Source organism: Camellia sinensis, chromosome 7 (genome assembly GCF_055761805.1).
Source record: "Camellia sinensis isolate YWXY chromosome 7, ASM5576180v1, whole genome shotgun sequence".
NCBI classification, from domain to species: Eukaryota; Viridiplantae; Streptophyta; class Magnoliopsida; order Ericales; family Theaceae; genus Camellia; species Camellia sinensis.
The window spans coordinates 33,350,509-33,370,684 of NC_138967.1; the positions used below are offsets into that span (position 1 = coordinate 33,350,509).

Sequence of the window (20,176 nt, forward strand, 5' to 3'; positions counted from 1 at the left end):
ATAAAAAATGATCAAAATATTTTAAAAAATCATTAAAAAAAATATATGAATTAAAAATTCAAAATCTAATTTTAACAATTGGATAATCAAAGTGATAAAATGAATTTCCAATTTCCAAAATGAAATATTAGTTCATCAAGATATATATATATATATATAATTACTTTTACAGTAATTCTTGATGACCTAAAAATTCATAATTTGAATGTATTGAAACGATACCATTTTGAAGATAAAATGTTCTTGTTTAAATACATTCGAACTGTTCAAACCTTACAACTACCAAATATTTTTTATTTTTTTTTTACTTTTAGTGCCAAAGAACACAAATTCCATTATTTATTATTTTATTTTATTAAAACAATCCTATTTTATTTTATTAAATCAATCCTCTTTTCTATTCAAATCGCACTGTTAGGGTTTCTTCTCTTCTCTGGAATCTCTCACTGCGGCTGCGTCTCTTTATCTCTCTCTAGGCCCTCAGTCCTCAGGTGACTCTCTCTCTGTCTCTCTCTCTCTCTCTATATATATATATATATCTGAATCTCTTTCATTTTCTTACTTTAGGGCCATTCTTGAATCGAAATCAATTTTGGGGCTGGTCGAATAGCTTATACGTACTAACAGAAAGTACAGGAAGAGAAAAGTGTGAAATTGGTACGCAAAGTCTAACTCAAGCTGTCTTTCTCTCTCTATCTGTATCGTCTACAACAAAATCTCTCAAGTTCCGATGAGTCGATATGAATTTGTATATGCTTAATTCTTTATTGATTTAAGCTGCATCTCTATTCTAACTCTTATAAGACAAGAATTGCATTGAACCCTTTACGTAATTAGGTGTTATAAGACTTGGATTGAGTTGAGATATCATGAAAATAAAGTTGATGAATGATGTTTGAATTACAAATTGATAGTTTTTAATTTTCTTTATTTATTTATTTTTTTATGTTGAATGTGTTGATGTTTTTAATAATTTTGGCTGTTTCTGGATAAAAATTAACAAATAAAAATATATAAAAACTATTTTTTGTTGTATCTCGTCTGGCCATGTACATATCATGCCCATTCTTTTAAGCCCATGACTTAAAAGTAGTGATACAACATAATTTTGAATCCCATCATGTAGTTTTGCAGAGGAAATTTCAAATATAAATATTACAAATGAAAGAAGTTAATGGCAATTATCAGGCACAAACATAAATTAACAGATTCTCCTAAAATAATTTTTATATATATATTTTTTTGATAAATATGCGATCTTTGATAGAAAAGCATCAAGAAGATACAAAGAATACAAAAATCAGGCCCCTAAAGAAAGACTAAGATAATAAATCCTCCACAAAATCTAAAATAATATTCCATGCCCCCTTATCAATATATTGCTATCTAGCAGCATTACGTTAGAAATTTAATGCAACTCTATGTTTATGATCAATGTTGATTGCAACTTTGTTTTAACAGTAACTTCAAATTTATACATGGTAAGTTGTATTTTTATAATTAACAGTCACAATAAGTGACGTTATTAGAACCTTGTGTGTCCACCCCCAACCAAACATGAAATGACATAGAGGATTGCAACCCTAATTACAGCCATGCCAACTACAAACTTAGCTGAGATTAATCTATCCAAAATTATATTTCATCAACAGCCTAATAGTGAATGAGAAAAAAAAGTTTTATTTATTTATTTATTTTATTTTTTTCTTTTGATTGGCGAAATCTCCCAAACATTCCTAATACCCTAGCCCTTCTAAACTCCCATGCCCCTTTGCACGGCTTGAACCCCTAACCTCCCCTGTGGAAGTGTTGGGGTGATGCCACTAGACCACAAGATCATTGGTGAGAAGAAAAAACAAGAAGAGAGAAGTTATGAAGTAGAGAATATGTAGTATTCAATCACAGTTAACATCGCAAAATTTAAAAAACATAAATTGTCAAATAAGGAAAAAAAGGAAGGGAAATGAAGTACAAAATATGACAAAGAAAGAAATAAGAGTAAAACTTAAATTAGACCAAAATTTGGAAGATTGTAATTTACTTTACAAAAATGTGGTAAAAATCATGCTTCATATATTTGCAACAATAAAGTTGCACTTGTTTCGGCCCGTCAAGTATTTGGTTGCAACTCCGAAAATGATGGTGCTAGTGGTTGGCTGGTGTGGCCGCGGTAGATGAGTGTTAAGGTGTGGGAGTGGCGGCGACGGTTTTGGAGGAATTGTGGTGGGGTTAGTGCTAGTGGTAGGGGGTTGGTGGCGACAATGGTGGTGACTTGTGGTGGTTGTTTTGGCAAGACTTTAGTTTGCCTTGTTAGGTATGGAAAATGTTTCCGCCTTTAAAGAGCTAAAATTATTGTTTTGTTGAAATAAGCTCATTTTTGTTGATCATGTAAAATGTTTTCTGTTGATTTTATTTTTCATTGTACCAAATGCCAAAAAATGTAGAAAATGCTTGCCGCTGGAAAAAATGGATTGTACATCTATTCATATATGCACACAAAACAATTTTACTAACTATATAGGTGATTAGACACTTCTATGCTTGAACTAGAGGCATCAGATTATTATGTTTTCTATGGGAACACGTCATATATTCAACTAATAAAATCAGGTTACTAATAAAAAGAAACTGGTTTTATGTAATCTGAACTAAAACATTGGCAAATCAAATGCTCAAAATTAACTGACCTCCTAGAAAATAACTCTAAAATAACAAACAAATACATCAATTTGAAGCAAATTGAAAATAGCACACAAAAAAATCAAAGTATGATAATAAACATGTGTAGCAGGCGGGAGCCATCAGATGCTTTTCGATGAGAGAGAGAGAGAGAGCAATGTCTTGCTTTTAGGGATATTGATGATATTTATTTTAACAGCCCCAATCTTGATAATTTATTTTCTTACCATAACTTCCTCTAATTTTCCATAATAGCATAGACTCCCTTGTAGTGTAAAGATATTTCTAGCCTTTCCGTATGTCGCAATACTAACAATAACATAAAGAATATTTTTCTTCAATGAGTAACTAGGTCCATTATTTAAGAAAACAAACACAAACTGGGAAAAGTCCTATTCCCTCTCCCTCCCATTTGTGGTCTGTTGGGGCAAGGTTGTTAAAATTAGGATCCTACGTTGGATCGTTGGAGGTGTTTATAGGATCGGATTGTAGAATCAGATCGAGAATTGTAAGATCCTACTAAAAAAGACAAATTACGTAATAATTTAATTTAAATAAATTTTTCTTAAAAAATATACACAAAATAAGCCTATATTTTACTAAAAAGAAGTGAAGATATTATGAAAAATATAATACTCCATATAAAATGTAAATATAATATTATACAATAGAAAACTCGATGACAATATTTAAAAAGTTAAGAAATAATATTTAACAAAGTCAGATATGAAAATAGATTGAGAAGTTAAAAGAGCGGCTTAACCGAATGATAAAGTTTGTTATTAGCATCTCTAGTGGAATGGGTTCAAGTTACGAAAATTGTCTCTCCAAAAATTCGGGTAAAGTTACAATCATCCTATGAAGCATGAGTACTCCAAAAATGTTGCCGTACAAGTACCGGGTACTTCTCGGGTACACGTACCGGTACGGCGTGCAGCTGCACGCGTACCGGGTACGTCAAAAACGCACCGGGTACGTTTTATACGGTCAGTATACTGATGGGTACGCCATGGGTACGTTTTTGGGTACTCCGGGGTAAAAAATGATAGGTATGTTTGGTTTGGCTTTGTAGAGTGATTTTGTTAAAAAATTTCTAAAAAACTTGTTTGGTTTGTAATTTTTTCAAATCAATTTTCAAAATCATTTTCTCTCTTTTACACATCAATCAATCACTTTTTCTCTCTCCTCTCTCCTCTCTCATTCTCAATCACTTTTTTTCTCACACATATCTACTAAATCATAACAAAATATCAAATCATTCCAAACTCCAAAACTCCAAAACTACTTTCAAAATACACAACCAAACAAATCAAAAAAATTTCTAAACTCTCTCTCCATAATAATTTTTAAAAATTACTCTCTCAAAACCAAACCAAACATACTCGATATTTTTTATAAATTAAAGGGTACCGGATCAATATTTTGTGTCTATTTTAAAGAATTATAAAAATCTGAGGTTCTTTTGTAATAAATAAAACATGAAACCAAATAAAATTAGGGTTCTTTATTCTCTCTATCATTCGATCATCTCAGCTCCTTCCATATCTCATTTTGAAATACTCCAAGACTGAAGAACTTCGAAGGTGCTAGGGTTCCATGTCTATTCAATCATCTCCTTCCAGAAATACTCCCAAGAGAGTCTGAAGAACACTTCGAAGGTGCGATTGAAAGGTTTAATCGAATGTACTAGTGATTGATTCTCTCCTTCGAAGGTGCGATTGAAGAGGTAAGTTCATCTTTGATTCTTTCCCCTTTTCTTCTTCGATTCTTTATCCTCTTTCTTTCATTTTTTCTTTCCAGATTTTTGTGCTGTTTCTTCGCTGCAAACGATCGATTCTTCCTCTTTGGTTTTCTCTTTCTTTGATCCTTCATCTTCTTCTTCATTTTTCTTGAACTCTCTCTCTTTTTTTTTTTTCTTTTTTTTTTCTTGATATATGTCCAGATTTTTGAACTAAAATCTGTCCAGATTTGTTGAACTAAGATCTGTCCTTATTATTTTTTTTTTCTGATATATGTCATATATATATGCAATATGATATTGGTTGTAAAGCTTGATGACAAATTAAAATCCCTTGACACCGTAAATTCTCTTTCGTAGCAGTTTATTTTTGGGGGGAGGGATAGGGGTTTTGTAATTGAAAAACAGAGCATTAATTTGTGATGCATAACCATTGGTTTTGAGTTGAGTTATCTGTTTGTTTCCACATTGGTTAATTTCCTTGCAATGCTTGATGTTGTGGGTGGATATGATTGGTTATTGTTTCATTGTCTTTCATGAACTAAAATTGAGAGATACTTTGTAGGTTAAAATGGGAATTAGATTTAAAGGTGTTGTAGTGTCCTTGTTCTTGTCACACTTGTCACTGAAATATATATTTTATTCAATATATGCAATATATTAGATCTGTCCAAATTGTTATTTAAATATTTGATGAGCAAAAAGAACGATTTGTCTTTTAGTTTGTAGTTTTCTTTTTAGTTTTGATATTTAATTTTAATTTGTAGGTTAGATCCTTTAACCATAATTATAAAAAAATAAAAAATAAAAAATATCAGCGTACCGTAACCGTACCATATCATACTTTTTTAGAGTTTTGCCGTATCGGCGTACCTGTACCGTACTCGTACCCACACCTGTGCTACCTAGCAATCATCTTACCCTCCTTTAGACCTCGCTAAAGCTAAGTTTGTTTTTTTGACTATTTAGGTTTCTTAAATTGGTATTATATTAAATGTTTGTTTCCTAATTTGTTTATTTGATTCAATACTATCATTTTTTTTAGTTTTTATTTTTTTTATATTCATTTGGACCAGATAAATTGATATATAGACAAAAAACATAAAATTTACAATATATAGACTATACAATACAAAACAAGGCTTACAAATTGGATCGGATAGGATTGGATTCGGATAAGGATTCCACGATCCTATAAGATCCTATTACCAGGATTGAAAGATCATATCTATAAGTGGTTTTTTATACGATCCGGATCAATTGTGCCCAAATGGATTGTAAGATCATAGAATCATAGTATCTGGATTGGAATTTTGATAATCATGGTTGGGAGGTGGGTTGGACAAAAAGGAAGGTAACAATATTTATGATCTTCTCAAACGAGCTGCTACAAACCCTTACATAAATATGAAACGGCAAGTTTTTAACATGTTTAATATGCAAAACTATAGGAATTAATTTTCTTAATTTTATAGTTTTAATAATTTACACCAAGGACTACACTTGTATAATTGAGGGCTGAGTTGCAATACTATTATGGTGAGCCATAAGTATCGGATTGATTGCCTTTACTATAACAGTGCCCTCTGTTTAGAGTAAGGAATTTAAGGTTAAATTTTTAAAAGTACAGGAGATTGAATAAATTAGAAATAGGAAAAAAATATTTTGTTAGGACCATTGTGGAACTACAACCCTTAGCATGAAGGATTTCAAATAACTAGTTTTACATGGTTGTGTCAAATTCATCATAACAAAGCTCTCAAATTCAATATTGAAATCCATATATGAACTATCAAATTTAAATTTGAGCTATTGTTCTTGGACGAATAGTGCCAAAAATTTCATTTTAAATCCATAAATTTGAACACCTCCTTAGTGGAATTCACGATTTAGAGACTATTGCATGTATAGGTGAGTATGTTAAAAAGCGCTTTGCTTTGAATATGCACTGAATATGGACACAGACTCACGCACTTGCACATGCTTTGAGTAGCCACTTTTGTGACTTTTATTGCTGTTAATAAAGCACTTCTTCTGCCAACTGATGTTGACATTTGATGTAGGTTGTAAATGTTTTTGAGTCACAGTTCGCGTCCTCCTTTTTGCTCACTGAGCTTACCAAACCAACATTTGCTTCTGTTGCAGCACAAAGTCCTTGGGAATAGCCAAGATGTCTCGAAAGGGGTTGATGGAGCAGGATTTGAGTAAGCTGGATGTGACAAAGCTAAATCCACTCTCACCTGAAGTTATTTCTCGTCAGGCTACAATAAATATTGGTAATTCATGCTTCATGAGTTTTTTTTACCTATTTTCAGCTTACATCAGTTAACATTATGGTGTTTTTAGGGATTTGAATTTTCTTTCTGTATTAACATTCAATTGATGCTCCATAATAAGTGCTTAAGGTTGAAGACAGTAATTTAGAGTTAAATTTATTTTTGCAGGTACTATTGGTCATGTGGCTCATGGCAAGTCAACTGTTGTAAAAGCAATATCTGGTGTTCAGGTAATTATTCATTTTTCTCTCTTTCTACTGCTTGTTCCTTGTATTGTACTGCATATCTTCTCAGAGTTTTTATTTGCAGGCTTATTTGTGTTTGTGATTTTGTCATCAGTTCAGCTTGTTAGTAGTTTGGTAGTCCACTTATTTAGCAACAATATAAAGCTGGTAAAAAAATAATAAGTAAGCTGGTAATCCTTAATTTGTTTTTTGTATTCTTTCTTGTTACTTGTTAGTATGGACATCATGATGGACTATTGTATCAAGGGGAAAATAGTACAGTGAATGTGTGCTTTCTATTAATTGGTTATTTTACCTAAAGTTTTCTCCAACTTGAACTAGTAGTAGTTTTACCTAAAGTCAATTGTTACTCCTTAATTCTTGGTGACAGAGTTGTGCTTGTTAAGTCATGAGCTGTCAAGCACGAAAATTGACTAACCAAGGAGTTGATGGAGCCAAAGTGATTTTAAGTACTTGGTTGAAATTTCTACATTATAAATTTCAAGGTCTTTATGATTATATGATTTGTCAATTTTCTGCAGACTGTTCGTTTCAAAAATGAGCTAGAGCGCAATATTACTATTAAGCTTGGATATGCGAATGCCAAGATATACAAATGTGAAGATGATCGATGCCCTCGGCCCATGTGCTACAAGTAAGTTGGTATCCATAGAATCAGTGTGCGTACTTTGGATTTTCATTGGCACATGGTATATAACATAAAAACACCTTTTTACAGGGCATATGGAAGTGGAAAAGAAGATAACCCTATGTGTGATGTGCCTGGGTTCGAAAACTGTAGGATGAAATTGTTGAGGCACGTATCTTTTGTTGATTGCCCGGTAAGGTGCCCAATGCCAATTTTAGTAAATGCTGTTTATTTACATCAAGCATCTCTCTAAATATACTCTCGTATGCACATATCCATGTATGTATTGTTACTTGACAATGATTTGTGCGCTCTAGATTTTGTATAAATATATGCATGTGTATGTACATTTCTCATCTCCGAAAGAAAGTTGATTATTATGCTTTATTTGTCTGGTGCAATATAATATGGTGTTTGATAACATTTATCTGTTCTTCAATCCTCATTATATTATTTTATCTTTTTGAATCGGCATATGGGAAGCAATGCCATTTGTTGGGCAAATTCCTGTAGCTTTCTTTTTGTCATTCATGTTTGTGTCATAGCACTTGTCTTTAAAATTTATCTATGTTACAGTTATCCTCTACGACATTAAATTTTCCATTGTGGTTACAGTCGATGTTAAGTATATTTGTTCTAGTTCTCATATGCGGGACTGTTGGATTTAAGTTTTGTCGGTTGTACCACCTAATCAAGGAGGTTAATTCTTATAGCAACAGATAATAGTGGACGTTTTTGTGCGGCCTTACTGGCTAGGTTAGAATATGATCATTCAGCATGTTTAGTGAAAGCTAATGACAGAATAGGGCATATTCCCTAAGGTTGCATTTGGATTTATGGACTTGAAATGAAAGAATTTGGATACTAATCATTAAAGGATAATAGCTGAAAGTTAGATGTGATAGTTTAGATATAAATTTCTGGATTGTGTTCGAGATCTTTTCCATAATGGATGATGATGGATTTGGAATGACAATGTAAAAGCAGTTATCTGAAATCCTTCATATTAAGTGTTATAGTTGTACAAGGATTATAATAAAACACTTCTACTTAACTACTCTGTCTTCCCCTTTTGGTTTCTTGATCTATCTATAATAGCCAACTCCCATATAATTTATACAATTTAATCTCAATCTCTTCATTTGAAATCAATATATTATATATCCAAACGGAACCTAAATATGTTCAATTGTGGTTCCAGAGATTTTTCTTTTTGAGGAACCACCTTCATATTGGTTTTGAATCTGTTTAGTCTCACCTGATATGAGGGGTCTATGATGGTTTTCTATTAAACACACTGAATTGGTGTGGTGAGAGGAAAAATGAATTATTTATGGGGAAGGACACTGAAAAATCCTAATTGGGAGAAAAAGTTACCCAATAGAAGAAAGGAATTGTAGGAGGGAACTATTTTTTATGAGCTTAATAGTAGCTGATTTTTCTCTGATGTTGCCTGAGATTTTTTTTCTTTCTTGATTTCCCACAGGGTCATGATATTCTCATGGCTACAATGCTTAATGGGGCAGCAATTATGGATGGAGCATTACTTCTCATTGCTGCCAATGAAAGTTGCCCCCAACCACAAACATCAGAGCACTTGGCTGCTGTTGAAATAATGCGGCTCCAACATATAATTATTCTCCAAAATAAGGTTGATCTTATTCAGGAAAATGTAGCTATCAACCAGCATGAAGCAATTCAGAAATTCATTCAGGTCAGTTGTTAAACTGTTTTCAGAAATTCATTTAGGTCAGAAATTCATTCATTTGCTAAACTGTTTTCTGCACTTAACTTGCAGGGGACTGTTGCTGATGGTGCTCCGGTGATACCAGTTTCTGCACAGCTGAAGTATAATATTGACGTTGTGTGCGAGTATATTGTGAAAAAGATCCCCATTCCAGAAAGGAACTTTATCTCTCCTCCTAACATGATTGTAATCCGGTCTTTTGATGTCAATAAGCCTGGGTTTGAAGTAGATGAAATTAAAGGTGGCGTTGCTGGTGGAAGTATTCTCAAAGTATGGTTCTTTACTTTTTCAAAATAAAACCACATGTTTTTGTTCTCTTAAAACAACAAAATGAAGATTAATTAAGAACTGGTACAAATGCTTTTTGTCGGCACAAAATGCATGTGTCAGATTTATAATAGCATATTATGAGTTCATCTTATTTTGTTTTGGAGCCTTAATGATTTATTTATTGATAAATAAATCAGTTCAGGATTAGGAATCTTGATTATGTTTTTATTTTATATTCTGTTTTTTGCAGGGTGTTTTGAAGGTAAATCAATACATTGAGGTTCGTCCTGGGATTGTTGTTAAAGATGAGAGTGGCAACATCAAATGCACCCCGATTTACTCTAGGATAGTTTCATTGTATGCTGAGCAAAATGAACTACAATTTGCTGTACCAGGAGGCCTCATTGGTGTTGGCACTACTATGGACCCCACTTTGACACGTGCTGATAGATTGGTTGGTCAGGTTCTTGGTGAAGTCGGATCACTCCCCGAAGTTTTTGTTGAACTAGAGGTAAATAAATCTTTCAAAATCTTTTTATTTACTTCCAGAACGGTTGAATCTTAATATCAATGTAACTAATTGTACATATATATACATATAAAAACACGGAGATCAATATAATTAATTGATCTCTTTTTTATTTTGTGAAAATGATGTTTCATGTATTATGCAAACATAACTGGATCGTAGTGAATCGCAATTCAATCATTCAACTTGAATCAAATCGTTGCCATTGAAACTGATCGAATCGTATGAATCCAATTGTAAATCACAAGGTTCTAACAACCATGATTTTACCCCTTGAACCTGTAATATTTTGTTGCTTGTATGTTTCATTGTGTTTTTGAGTGTTTGTCTTGTTGATATTTCTGTAACAATTGCATTCTATTGGATCATTTGGATCTTCAAAATGCCTTTGAATACAATATAAGATCCTCCTTTGCAGGTGAACTTTTTCTTGCTGAGACGGCTTTTGGGTGTGAGGACAAAGGGCACAGAGAGGCAAGGAAAGGTCTCAAAGCTGGCAAAGGCGGAGATCCTGATGTTGAACATAGGTTCCATGTCAACAGGTGCTCGAGTTGTTGCTGTAAAGAACGATGTGGCAAAACTGCAACTCACGTCTCCGGTTTGCACCAGCAAAGGAGAGAAAATTGCTCTGAGCAGGCGAGTTGAGAAGCACTGGCGTCTAATTGGGTGGGGTCAGATTCAAGGCGGTCTCACACTTGACGTTCCTCCTTGCCCCGTTTGAGTGGACGTGACAGTACAATCAGAAGGAAGAAGAAAAAGGTAACAAAGTATTGAACACAGAATTGGGGGGAAAAATGTGGGAGGGTAGAGAATTGCTTGGTACAATTTTTGTGAGATGGAGAAGAAAACGTTGGCACTCATACTCCTAAATTGTTTGTGATGGTTTCTGGTTAACTTTTCATTTTTGCGGTGCGGTGTTTATTATGGTGGTTGATTCTTTGTTGTTTCTGATTCGAGTGTTGGACTTGTTAGATATGTTTTAATCGACGAGTTCAATCAGAAAACCCACTGCTTCATTTTTACCGGACTGAGTTCACGAGTTTATGACAATCCATCTTTCTTTTGGTTGGGTTGATCCCGTTCTAACCCTTAGTAATTTTTAATTTTTTTTTTTGTTTTTTAGAATGTAAAAAAAATTAAATGACTTTCTTTTATTTATTTATTTATTTTTATTTTAAGAGATTGTGAAATAGGGCCTGAGAATTGACCGAAGTCGGTTTGGTTTTTAAGTGTTGACGAAGTGGTCTCTTGCTATTTATGAACTCATAGGATGCTTGAATGCAAAATTTTCTTTTTAACTTTTCTTTTTTATGAAAGATTTAAATGCAATTTAACTTACTCTTATTCTGCGTTGTGTTTGGTTGAAAGATTTCGGAAGGGGTTTGAAAAAGGAAAGGAAAAAGGTAAGTGAAATTTACATGTTATATAGTTTTGCATGTCTTTTTTCTTTTCTTTTCTTTTTAAATATTTTCTCAAATTTCAATTAAACACAGCGGTAAGGGGTGGGGAGAAGGAGTCACTAAGCGCCAGTTGTGATGTATGGCAAGATGTTTAGATAATGTAAGTTAAAATAAGTGTTATTAGTGCGACTTGACTCTTTGCCTTTGGCGAGAATCGAATTCCAGTTTGTTACGTGATGAGAAGAAGGGGATACCTGTTGAATTAGAAACCCTACAATATTGGTGTGCTCAGTGTGATTGGGTATGGTTTGAGGGTAAAATTATAAATTAGATCGTAAATATCAGATTGATAAATAATCAAATCTCGATTTGGATAGTTTTAATTCGCTAATTAATTGAAGAATAATTTTAAACAATTATTAAGAATTTGCTTAATGTATAATGTTAATTTGTATAATAGTCACTAATTAATTTTATATAATATTTTTCATATATATAACATTAATTTATAATAAATTTCACATCTTAAATCTCTTACTTTGATTCTTGTTTTGATATTTCATTAGAGATAAAAAAAAAAGACAAAAAAAAAAAAAAGAAAGAAAGAAAGAAAGAAAGAAAGAATATGTATTAACTATAGCGCTTTTTGAAAAGTAAAAATATAAATTTCAAATTGACTCGCGATTGGCAAGCGAATTGAGTAGATCGGTGCAGATTGAAAAGTATTTTGCATAGTGTAATAGTATCATGGGTTTTTAAATCTTTCCTTTATCTAATTTTTCAACTAGAGAAAGATTTGTTGAGCCACTATTGGAGGGATCTCAATTCTGGTAAGAAAATAGAATTTTGGGTGCTCTTGGAGTATGGCCATGTGGTACTCCAATGTGTTGTGATTGGTGATTGAGAAACATAAGGAGATATGATGTATGATGATTAATCTTAGAGTATAAATAGATGGCGCTTCAAGAATATTGAATATTTTTTCTGCGTAAGGATGTGTTTATGTGATTGAATTCTTCATAATTATTTATCATAAAGTAATTTTGAAGTAATATTTCTAGATGACTGAAATTTATAAAAGTTGAAGTTATAGTAGTCAAAAAAAAGTTGAGGGTATAAAAACTATACAAAAATTCATTCTATAAAAAATCACACCAAAAGATTTGTACACAGTTATTTATTTTTGTTTTTGGTTTTTGTAAGGGGGATGCATCAATAAATCCCAAATTAATAACTTATACACTGTTTAGTCCTAAAAATTTTCTTATAGACTGAAAGGTCCCATTACAATGTTTCAAATATCAGATTAATGTTTCGAACATTAGATTTCGAACATCAAATTAATGTTTCGAACATTAGCTTTCGAACATCAGATTAATGTTTCGAACATTAGATTGATGTACAAATGGGACTAAATGGAGCATAAGAAAACTTTTAGGACTAAATGGTTCAACTTTTCAGAAACTAGGACTTATGGGTAAATTTTCCTTTTTGTAAAGAGGGTTACTATATTTGATTAAATCAAAACTCTTTATTTCTTAACTAATGGAATTAGCTGACTAGAATCTCTACATCTTATTAGGAGGCCAATGTTTTAAATCTCTTTAATTGTGTATGGGTCTTATTCCCTATATATTTATTGAGAGTTTCTCTCAATTATAAGTCATATTTGATCTTCGTCATTATTATGATTGTAATTCGTTAGGTTACATTGTAATATCATATATAAATCAAATAAAAAAAAATATTATATTTTATGTGAATTCTTATGTAGCTTGGTAAGTGTGGAAGGTAGAATTCTTCTCCACAGGTAAAATGAGATGACGTGTCCCTTTCTTTTACTTTCTCAAAAGAAACCAAACATCAGTGATCACCTTTGACCAGCGTTGGTCGGAAGGATCCTTTGACGGTCAAGTTAGAATATTGTTTGGCCATGAGAATTTGTATTTAAAAGAGGATTTTTGGATTACCTCTGGTTTATTCCCCTTGTTTAACCTGCTTCGCCTTTTATAGTTTTCTTGAGTTGAATCCCATTCATTAGATCAATGTTTGATCCGAGGGTTTTGCCTGTTCCTGGCTTTGGTCGGGCAAGCGGTCAAGTTGGCTTTGCCTTTGATTGTTGGATTATCCTCTTATGGATGGCTTAGATTATCTCAGATGCTAGTGGCCAACTTGTCAAGCGTTGTGTTCTTTGGATCAAGTTGATCGGATGGGCTTATTGTCTAGTAGGCATGACCTATACTCTTGTATTTGCTGTCTTGATGTTTCCACCGTTAGATGAAGATGAATCCGACATTCCTCTTATATTCTGTGGATCTTCTTCTAGAAGGAGATCTTTACTTTTCATTGCTTCTTACGATCTTAGTCACGTGTCATTGTACTGCCAACTGTCTTTAATGTGTTTCTTAGAAATTCATTTGGGCCTTTTCTTTTTTTTGGGCTGCTTTGCCTAACTGCTTCAGTTTTGGGCCAAGATTTTATCACTCCACAATTGCCCCTTTTCAGTGACTGACTTGGGTTGGTTGCCGAAGACATTAGTTCAAACAAATGATGAGTTGTATCACTTTTTTTTTATGACACGCGTCTTTTGATTACAACTTTAATGATGACATCCGCCACATTGTTTTTCTAGGCACCATTCCGCCTCTGACACATTAAGTAGGAAGCGCCTCCACCACTCTGCTTGCAATCCTTTCAGAAACCCATATGCATATTTTTCTCTATCCACCGTTTGAAGTATCAGTCTATCTTGTAAGTTCATTTTTTCTTATTCTCTTGCAATTTCTTCGTTATTATTCTTTTCACTTCCTAGTTGCCATAAGTCGTCTTAAGCGTTTCTTTGAATCTAAAGAAAGCATTCAGGAATTTAGAACTCTCCACCATATTCCTGATGACGTTGTCGTTCATCTTCCTTTAGATGGCAACGACATCGTCGAAGGGTCAGAGGAGTGGATTCTCTTGCCCTTAATGGACATTATTAATGGAGGCGTCTGATTCCCTCTTCACCCTTTTCTCAGAGAGATACTGCACTTCTATGGTGTACACCCTTCTTAACTTGCCCCTAATTTCTTTAGAATAGTCATGTGAGTGATTGCTTTGAACAACACTTTAGGAGTAAACGTAGGGCTTTAAGAGATTAAATACTGCTATAATTTTGTCCTTACTACCAGAGAAAGGGCGAAGTTTTATTTGAAGTCCAGATCGGCGAAACGCCAGTTAGTTCAAATGCTTCTTGATTCTGGCAAGGGTGTTAATGACATAGTTGTAATAGTGGAGGGTAACTGGGAGTTTCCTCCTGGCGTTGATAGGGACCATCCCATCCCTTAGGTCCCCAACCAGCCAGGTTAATGCTCTCATTTTTCTTGCATATGAATTTGCTTTTTTGTGGTATTTGCTGTGATACCCCAAAGAACGTCACATGCCATAGCTATATTAATAACCACTCTTAAATACCCTACGTCAAACCAACCATCCTTGTATGTTGAATATTTAAAAAAAAAGTATAAAATCAAATAATTAGAAAACCTTGAGGAAAGTATGTTTTTTTTTTTTTTTTCAAAAGAAGAAGAAGAAGAAGAACTTGGGAATGCTTATGATTAATGAATGAACCTAATATGATGGCCAAGCATGCATAACATTCATGCATCTATTTATGTAAGGAAATTCTTTTATTTCATGGGCATGCATATGATATGTTTGCTACGATAGGACTTGAGATTTGTTGAGTTCAGTAGGAAGCCTTAATAGTTTTGAGGAACTTGAATATGAAACCTAAGGATGGAAAACTAAGCAAACAATGAAAAGTTAGGGAAGTTACTTGAATTGGAAAACTGAATATCTAGATAACTTAGAAAACCTTAAGTAAGGAGTTTAATAAACTTAGTCTAATGAATAGAACCTAATGAATACTGAGGGGCTGTTTGGAAAGTGTGATTTCAGCCTAATTTAGGCTAAAATTCACAAAAAGACAAAATAGGCTAAAATAACTAATAAGACAAAAATGTCACATCAAACCCATAATCATTTCACTTTTTCTCTCACAAACATCACATCCAACTATGAAAAAATTAAATAATCTTCCTAAACACAAAAATTTTAGTCTACTAAAATAGCCTATTAAAATAACAACTTCCCAAACATCCACTTAATCAAAAATTAAGTAGGATTAGCAAAAGTTAAATAAGATTAGCTTAAGCCTAAGTGAGGTTAATTAGATTAACCAGGATTAGAAATTAAACAAGGTTAATTAAAACTAACCCTAATTAACTAACCTAATGAGATAATTAGTAAACTAAACTAATCATTCCTACAAAAGCTAGAATGATGAAGAAGAATTGAGGAAGTTGGAGAGAATTGGTGTTCTTGAAGCTAAGAGGAAAACAAGGGAGGAAAGGAAGAAATTCAAAAGAAAGCTAGGATTTAAGCCTATAAATCCAAAGAAAATCACAAAGAGGTAAGGAATTCAATCCCCTATTCTATACTACTACTTAACCTAGCTAGAACATCAATTGAACTAAGTTTTCGAAGGATTTTAAGTGAAGAAAAATAGAAAAGTTGAAACTTAAGAAAACGATTTGAAGAATTGATTGAAAAACTATATTTTGAATTGGTTTCATGTTAGATTTGGATTATAGAAGTGTTATACAATGAACCTATACTAATTTTATACACTTAGAAGCTTTAAAATCTTGTTCTAGAGAATTAAAAGTGAAGGACTGAGGAGAAGTATAGAAAAGAATTTGAAGTATGAATTAAATTCTATCTTTTACTAGTTTTAACCTTAAATCAATGCATACAAATGTATTTTTATGAAACATACATCATATGTCCATGCATTAGGATGTCATATATCAAGTTTTGGGTTTTGAAAGTGAGAAAAATGAATTTTGGAGGACAAGAACAGCTAAGAACAGCCTAGCCCGATTTTGCCCAGAATCTCTCGCATGTGCGGCCTAAAACATCACACATGCGAAATTGGTCTCTCACATAATCATCACATTTCAACTTCCAAATGGAAATAGAGAGAAACCAAAAGTCTCTCTCTCTCTCTTAGAGACTAACTTGCTCTGTAACCCTCTTCATCATTATATGTCTTGCTCCTTTCATCTCCCCCATACTTTTTGGCTTCCCCATATCTCTCAACTCCCTATATCCATATGTCTTAAAGACTAACTTGCTCTGTAACCCTCTCTCTCTCTCTCTCTATAAACAACTCTTATATCTCTTTTTATTCTTTAAGTCCCTTCATCTACAAACAATATATTTTCCCTATCTTTTCCCCTAATTCATCTCACCAAGGGGTGTTCAAATATCTCAATCTGTTTGTATTTCATTCGATTCAAGTTAGACCTCTAAAACCCCTCTTTATTTGTAGTCAACAAGTGTGGTGTTCCATCCATTCTTGAAATCGGAGGCTTCGATGCTGGTGGTGGTGTTCGTTTAGTAACGGAAACCCTTGGTATGAATTTATTTGTTGGGTTTTTGTTTAATTTTCTCGATTAATTGAAACCTACATGGATTTTGAATTTTTGTTTAAATTTTTTTGATTAACAAAAACCCTAATGTGTTTGATATATTTTTGAATTATTTTTAGATTAACATAAACCCTAGATGGATTTTGTATTTTTTTGTTCCTTTTTTTTTTTCGATTAACAAAAACCCTACTGTAGACACCTCATTTTTGACGGCCCTTACGACTTGGACACCATGGCATGCACGTCTAATGATGAGTTTATATGCTCGTCAAGTGCTCGAAGTCCTCAACGAGATGCCACAGCTATGAGCCCTTCAAACCCTACACTCTTGTTGCCTCATTCTTGGACTAAGCCTTGGTTCTTCAAGCCTGCAGCTTCTGGTGGCCGGGGTTGTCAGCCATCACTTTTTGGTTACTGGCCACCAGTGAGTTTCTTTTACAGATATTTTGTGACAACTGTGCCAGCTGTTTGCACAGATGCATACATCTGCCCCCACGTGTAGGGCTGAATATTCTTGAGGGGAATTCATGTTTTCTATATATAGGAGTCCTCCCTCTCATATTTTAAGGTTAGAAAATTTTGAGATCAAAATTTTTCATCTCTCTCTACAATTTTCTCTCTCTCTAGCAAATCTCTACACTTTTGCCTACAAATCCTTAGCCTTTGCCTATAAGCCCTTAACCAAATCTTCTCATCTTTGAGCTGAGGCACTTTTGAGCTTGGTTTAAGCTCTTGAAGGGTGTGTTGTCTTGGTTTTGTTGCTTGAATAGCTTCTTCTCTTCAAGAGGTATAAGGCTTTGCCTATTTGCTTGTGTTCTCTACTCTTTTTCTTGCTATTTTCTAACTATTTTTGGGCTATAAAACTTCTGTATTTTTTGGGTTGAAGCTTGGGTTTTAAGGTTATTATAGGTTAAGAGGTTGATGACCCTTCTTTGTACCTTGTTTTGAAGGCCTTTGCCCTTGTGTTTCTCAATCTTTTACTATCTTTTTCTGAGCTTTTAAACACTAATTTTTAGAGTTATTTCAGTGGCCAATATCACGTTTTGAAGTCCAAATTTGGAGGGGATAGCCTCCTCTCCTTATGTCTTTCTTACTAGCCTAATTTGTGCCATGTTTTAGCATGTTAATCTAGATATTTTTAGCTTAATTTCAGCATGTTTTAGGACTTATTTTAGACTATTTTAGCACTATTTTTGGTTGATAGTTGCATTTGAGCTTTGTTTTGCATGCTTATAATGTAATTGTCCTCACGAGCTTGGTGTTTTAGGCCTTAGACAGCATCTTATTTGAGTTGATAGCATTTATTTATGCTTTTCTAACTCATTTTCAGCACTAATAATGTCTGCGACCTCCCTCCTTTCTTGGATTTTGTTTTGCTTTGAGGGTTGTTTTAAGCCTCTTGTTCTTTTAAGCATGAGATTGAGGTTGACATGCTTAATGGTTTAATCCCTTTTAGGGGTTCATTATCAACGGCATGACATCTCTTTCATGTCTTAAGTTAACTCTTGGTTTGGTACTTCACTCCATTAGACGACTTAAACTCACCCTTTAGACTCAATTAATTAAAAAATGGTTGGTAAGTTAAAAAGGAGTAATTAAATTTGAGGCTAAAATGGTAAAAGATAATAATTTGGTTGTATTCAATCGAACGTTAATTGAACACATGGAAGCTTGAACCATTTCATACTCATTAGTGATGAAATGATTCAAGGTTCCAAGGTCACCACTTCCCTTGATCATTCATGATAGGGAGGTGGTTTTGAGAGTCTCATTTTGTTGCATTTATTGAACTTGCACACTTTCGTTCACAAGTCATCATGCAATGAAATTGCTTGAGTTTTGTGGCTTAAGTTCACTACTCCTTTGATTTGTTCATGAAAATGAGGGGTGAGTTGTGCAAACAAACCCTTGAAATACCCTGTGCATTGCTATGTTTGTTCTCTGTTGCAGCAAGGTGAAATAGGTAGCAGTCACCAGCAAGCCACTTTCCATGGCCGACAGGCCACCTTTGATGGCCGGCCGGCTATCACTGGTGGCCGGCAGGTCTCATCACTGGTTGGTCGGCCATTGATGAAAAATTTAGTAGCATGTTTGTAAGGTATAGTAGAGTTATTCTAGAAGTGGGCAACAGTGTTAGTGTTCTATTGTGCAACAAAGGCTTTCTGGAAGTAAAACAGTGGCTTTTCGGGTGGAAACCGAGCATATGCATGAGCATTGCTCGCGTGCTAAGCATGTTTTAAGTTTAAATTGTTGTAATTAATTAGTTGTAGCTAGTTAATTTTGTAAAGTATTGTAACTAATTAGTTAGTCAATTAGTTATTCAATTTCGTTTTGTAATTAGTTAGTTAACTAGAATAGTTAGTTGATTCATTTGTTGTAATAATTAGTTAAGTAGTTTAGCTAATTTCATTTTTTTTTGTAATAATTAGCTTAGCTTTAATTAGTTAGTTAATTAGCTTAGTTTATTCGGGCTCTCTTTCGTGAGAGCGCAATTGTAATAATGTGTATGTCTTCCAACCCTACGTCTTTCTCCCTTTTATTTTCTAGTTTATGATGGTTAGTTTAGGAGCATCACATTTTGTTTAGCATACTTTATGTTTGCATTCACTTGTATTGCATGCACTGAGGCTCGGTTCATCATTCTAACTGCATTGCTAATTTAAATACTTCTTTGAATATGCGTTTAGACCGCATGTTATCAAATTGCCTCATATGCCATATTAGTAGCTGAGTCTATATAGATTGCGTATCGCATATGTTGCATTAGCCATATTGCATAAGTTAGGATCATGTATTTTTCTAACTCTTTTGTTTATTTTGACTTGGAGTACTAGGTGAGCCTTTTACTCTCTTTAGCATATCGCATATGTGTGATTGTTGCCATGTTTAGCATGCTTGCCATGAGGCTAATTGCTTAAGTGCTATAACTGCTTGAATGCTTGTGGATGAAGGCTTGTTACTTGAATTGGAATAATTTGAGCAATGCTTATATGCGATCACTTTTCAAGTGGTACATATTCGAAACAATTTTGCAAATAAACATGACTCAAAATGTTTCAATTCTTGCAAGTTAGTCTATACTTGTGTGTGTGCGCATCACATAGTAGTGCTAGCTTAATAAACGAAATAAGAGCATATAATGTATATATAAGATTCATATCATGATTAGTAGAGGCCGATCTTTGATCGG

The 20,176-nt window shown here is 33.5% G+C and overlaps 1 protein-coding gene across 5 annotated transcripts; it reads left to right on the forward strand.

Moving 5' to 3' along the window:
- The first annotated feature begins 289 nt into the window (after positions 1–289).
- LOC114306300 (eukaryotic translation initiation factor 2 subunit gamma) lies at positions 290–11,134 on the forward strand. 5 transcript variants are annotated; one of them, XM_082877706.1, is made up of 11 exons: positions 339–491; positions 568–657; positions 4,213–4,405; positions 6,481–6,693; positions 6,862–6,923; positions 7,460–7,572; positions 7,657–7,759; positions 9,053–9,280; positions 9,365–9,583; positions 9,834–10,094; positions 10,531–11,134. In XM_082877706.1, exons 4-11 carry the CDS (start codon positions 6,588–6,590, stop codon positions 10,831–10,833), a joined length of 1,395 nt encoding a protein of 464 aa, XP_082733832.1. In that variant the 5' UTR covers positions 339–491; positions 568–657; positions 4,213–4,405; positions 6,481–6,587; the 3' UTR covers positions 10,834–11,134. The 5 variants fall into 5 exon arrangements, with proteins under 5 accessions (XP_028107315.2, XP_082733832.1, XP_028107316.2 ...); XM_028251515.2 differs by having other exon boundaries at positions 6,563–6,693; XM_028251517.2 differs by having other exon boundaries at positions 4,246–4,405; positions 6,563–6,693.
- The last annotated feature ends 9,042 nt before the right edge of the window (positions 11,135–20,176 follow it).

Excerpts from the sequence above, each read along its gene's own strand:
- LOC114306300 (XM_028251514.2), top strand. The coding sequence starts at position 6,588 with ATGTCTCGAAAGGGGTTGATGGAGCAGGATTTGAGTAAGCTGGATGTG. Across the intron at positions 7,760-9,052 it reads TATCTTTTGTTGATTGCCCG|GGTCATGATATTCTCATGGC; the intron begins GTAAGGTGCCCA and ends GATTTCCCACAG. Across the intron at positions 9,281-9,364 it reads CAATTCAGAAATTCATTCAG|GGGACTGTTGCTGATGGTGC; the intron begins GTCAGTTGTTAA and ends CTTAACTTGCAG.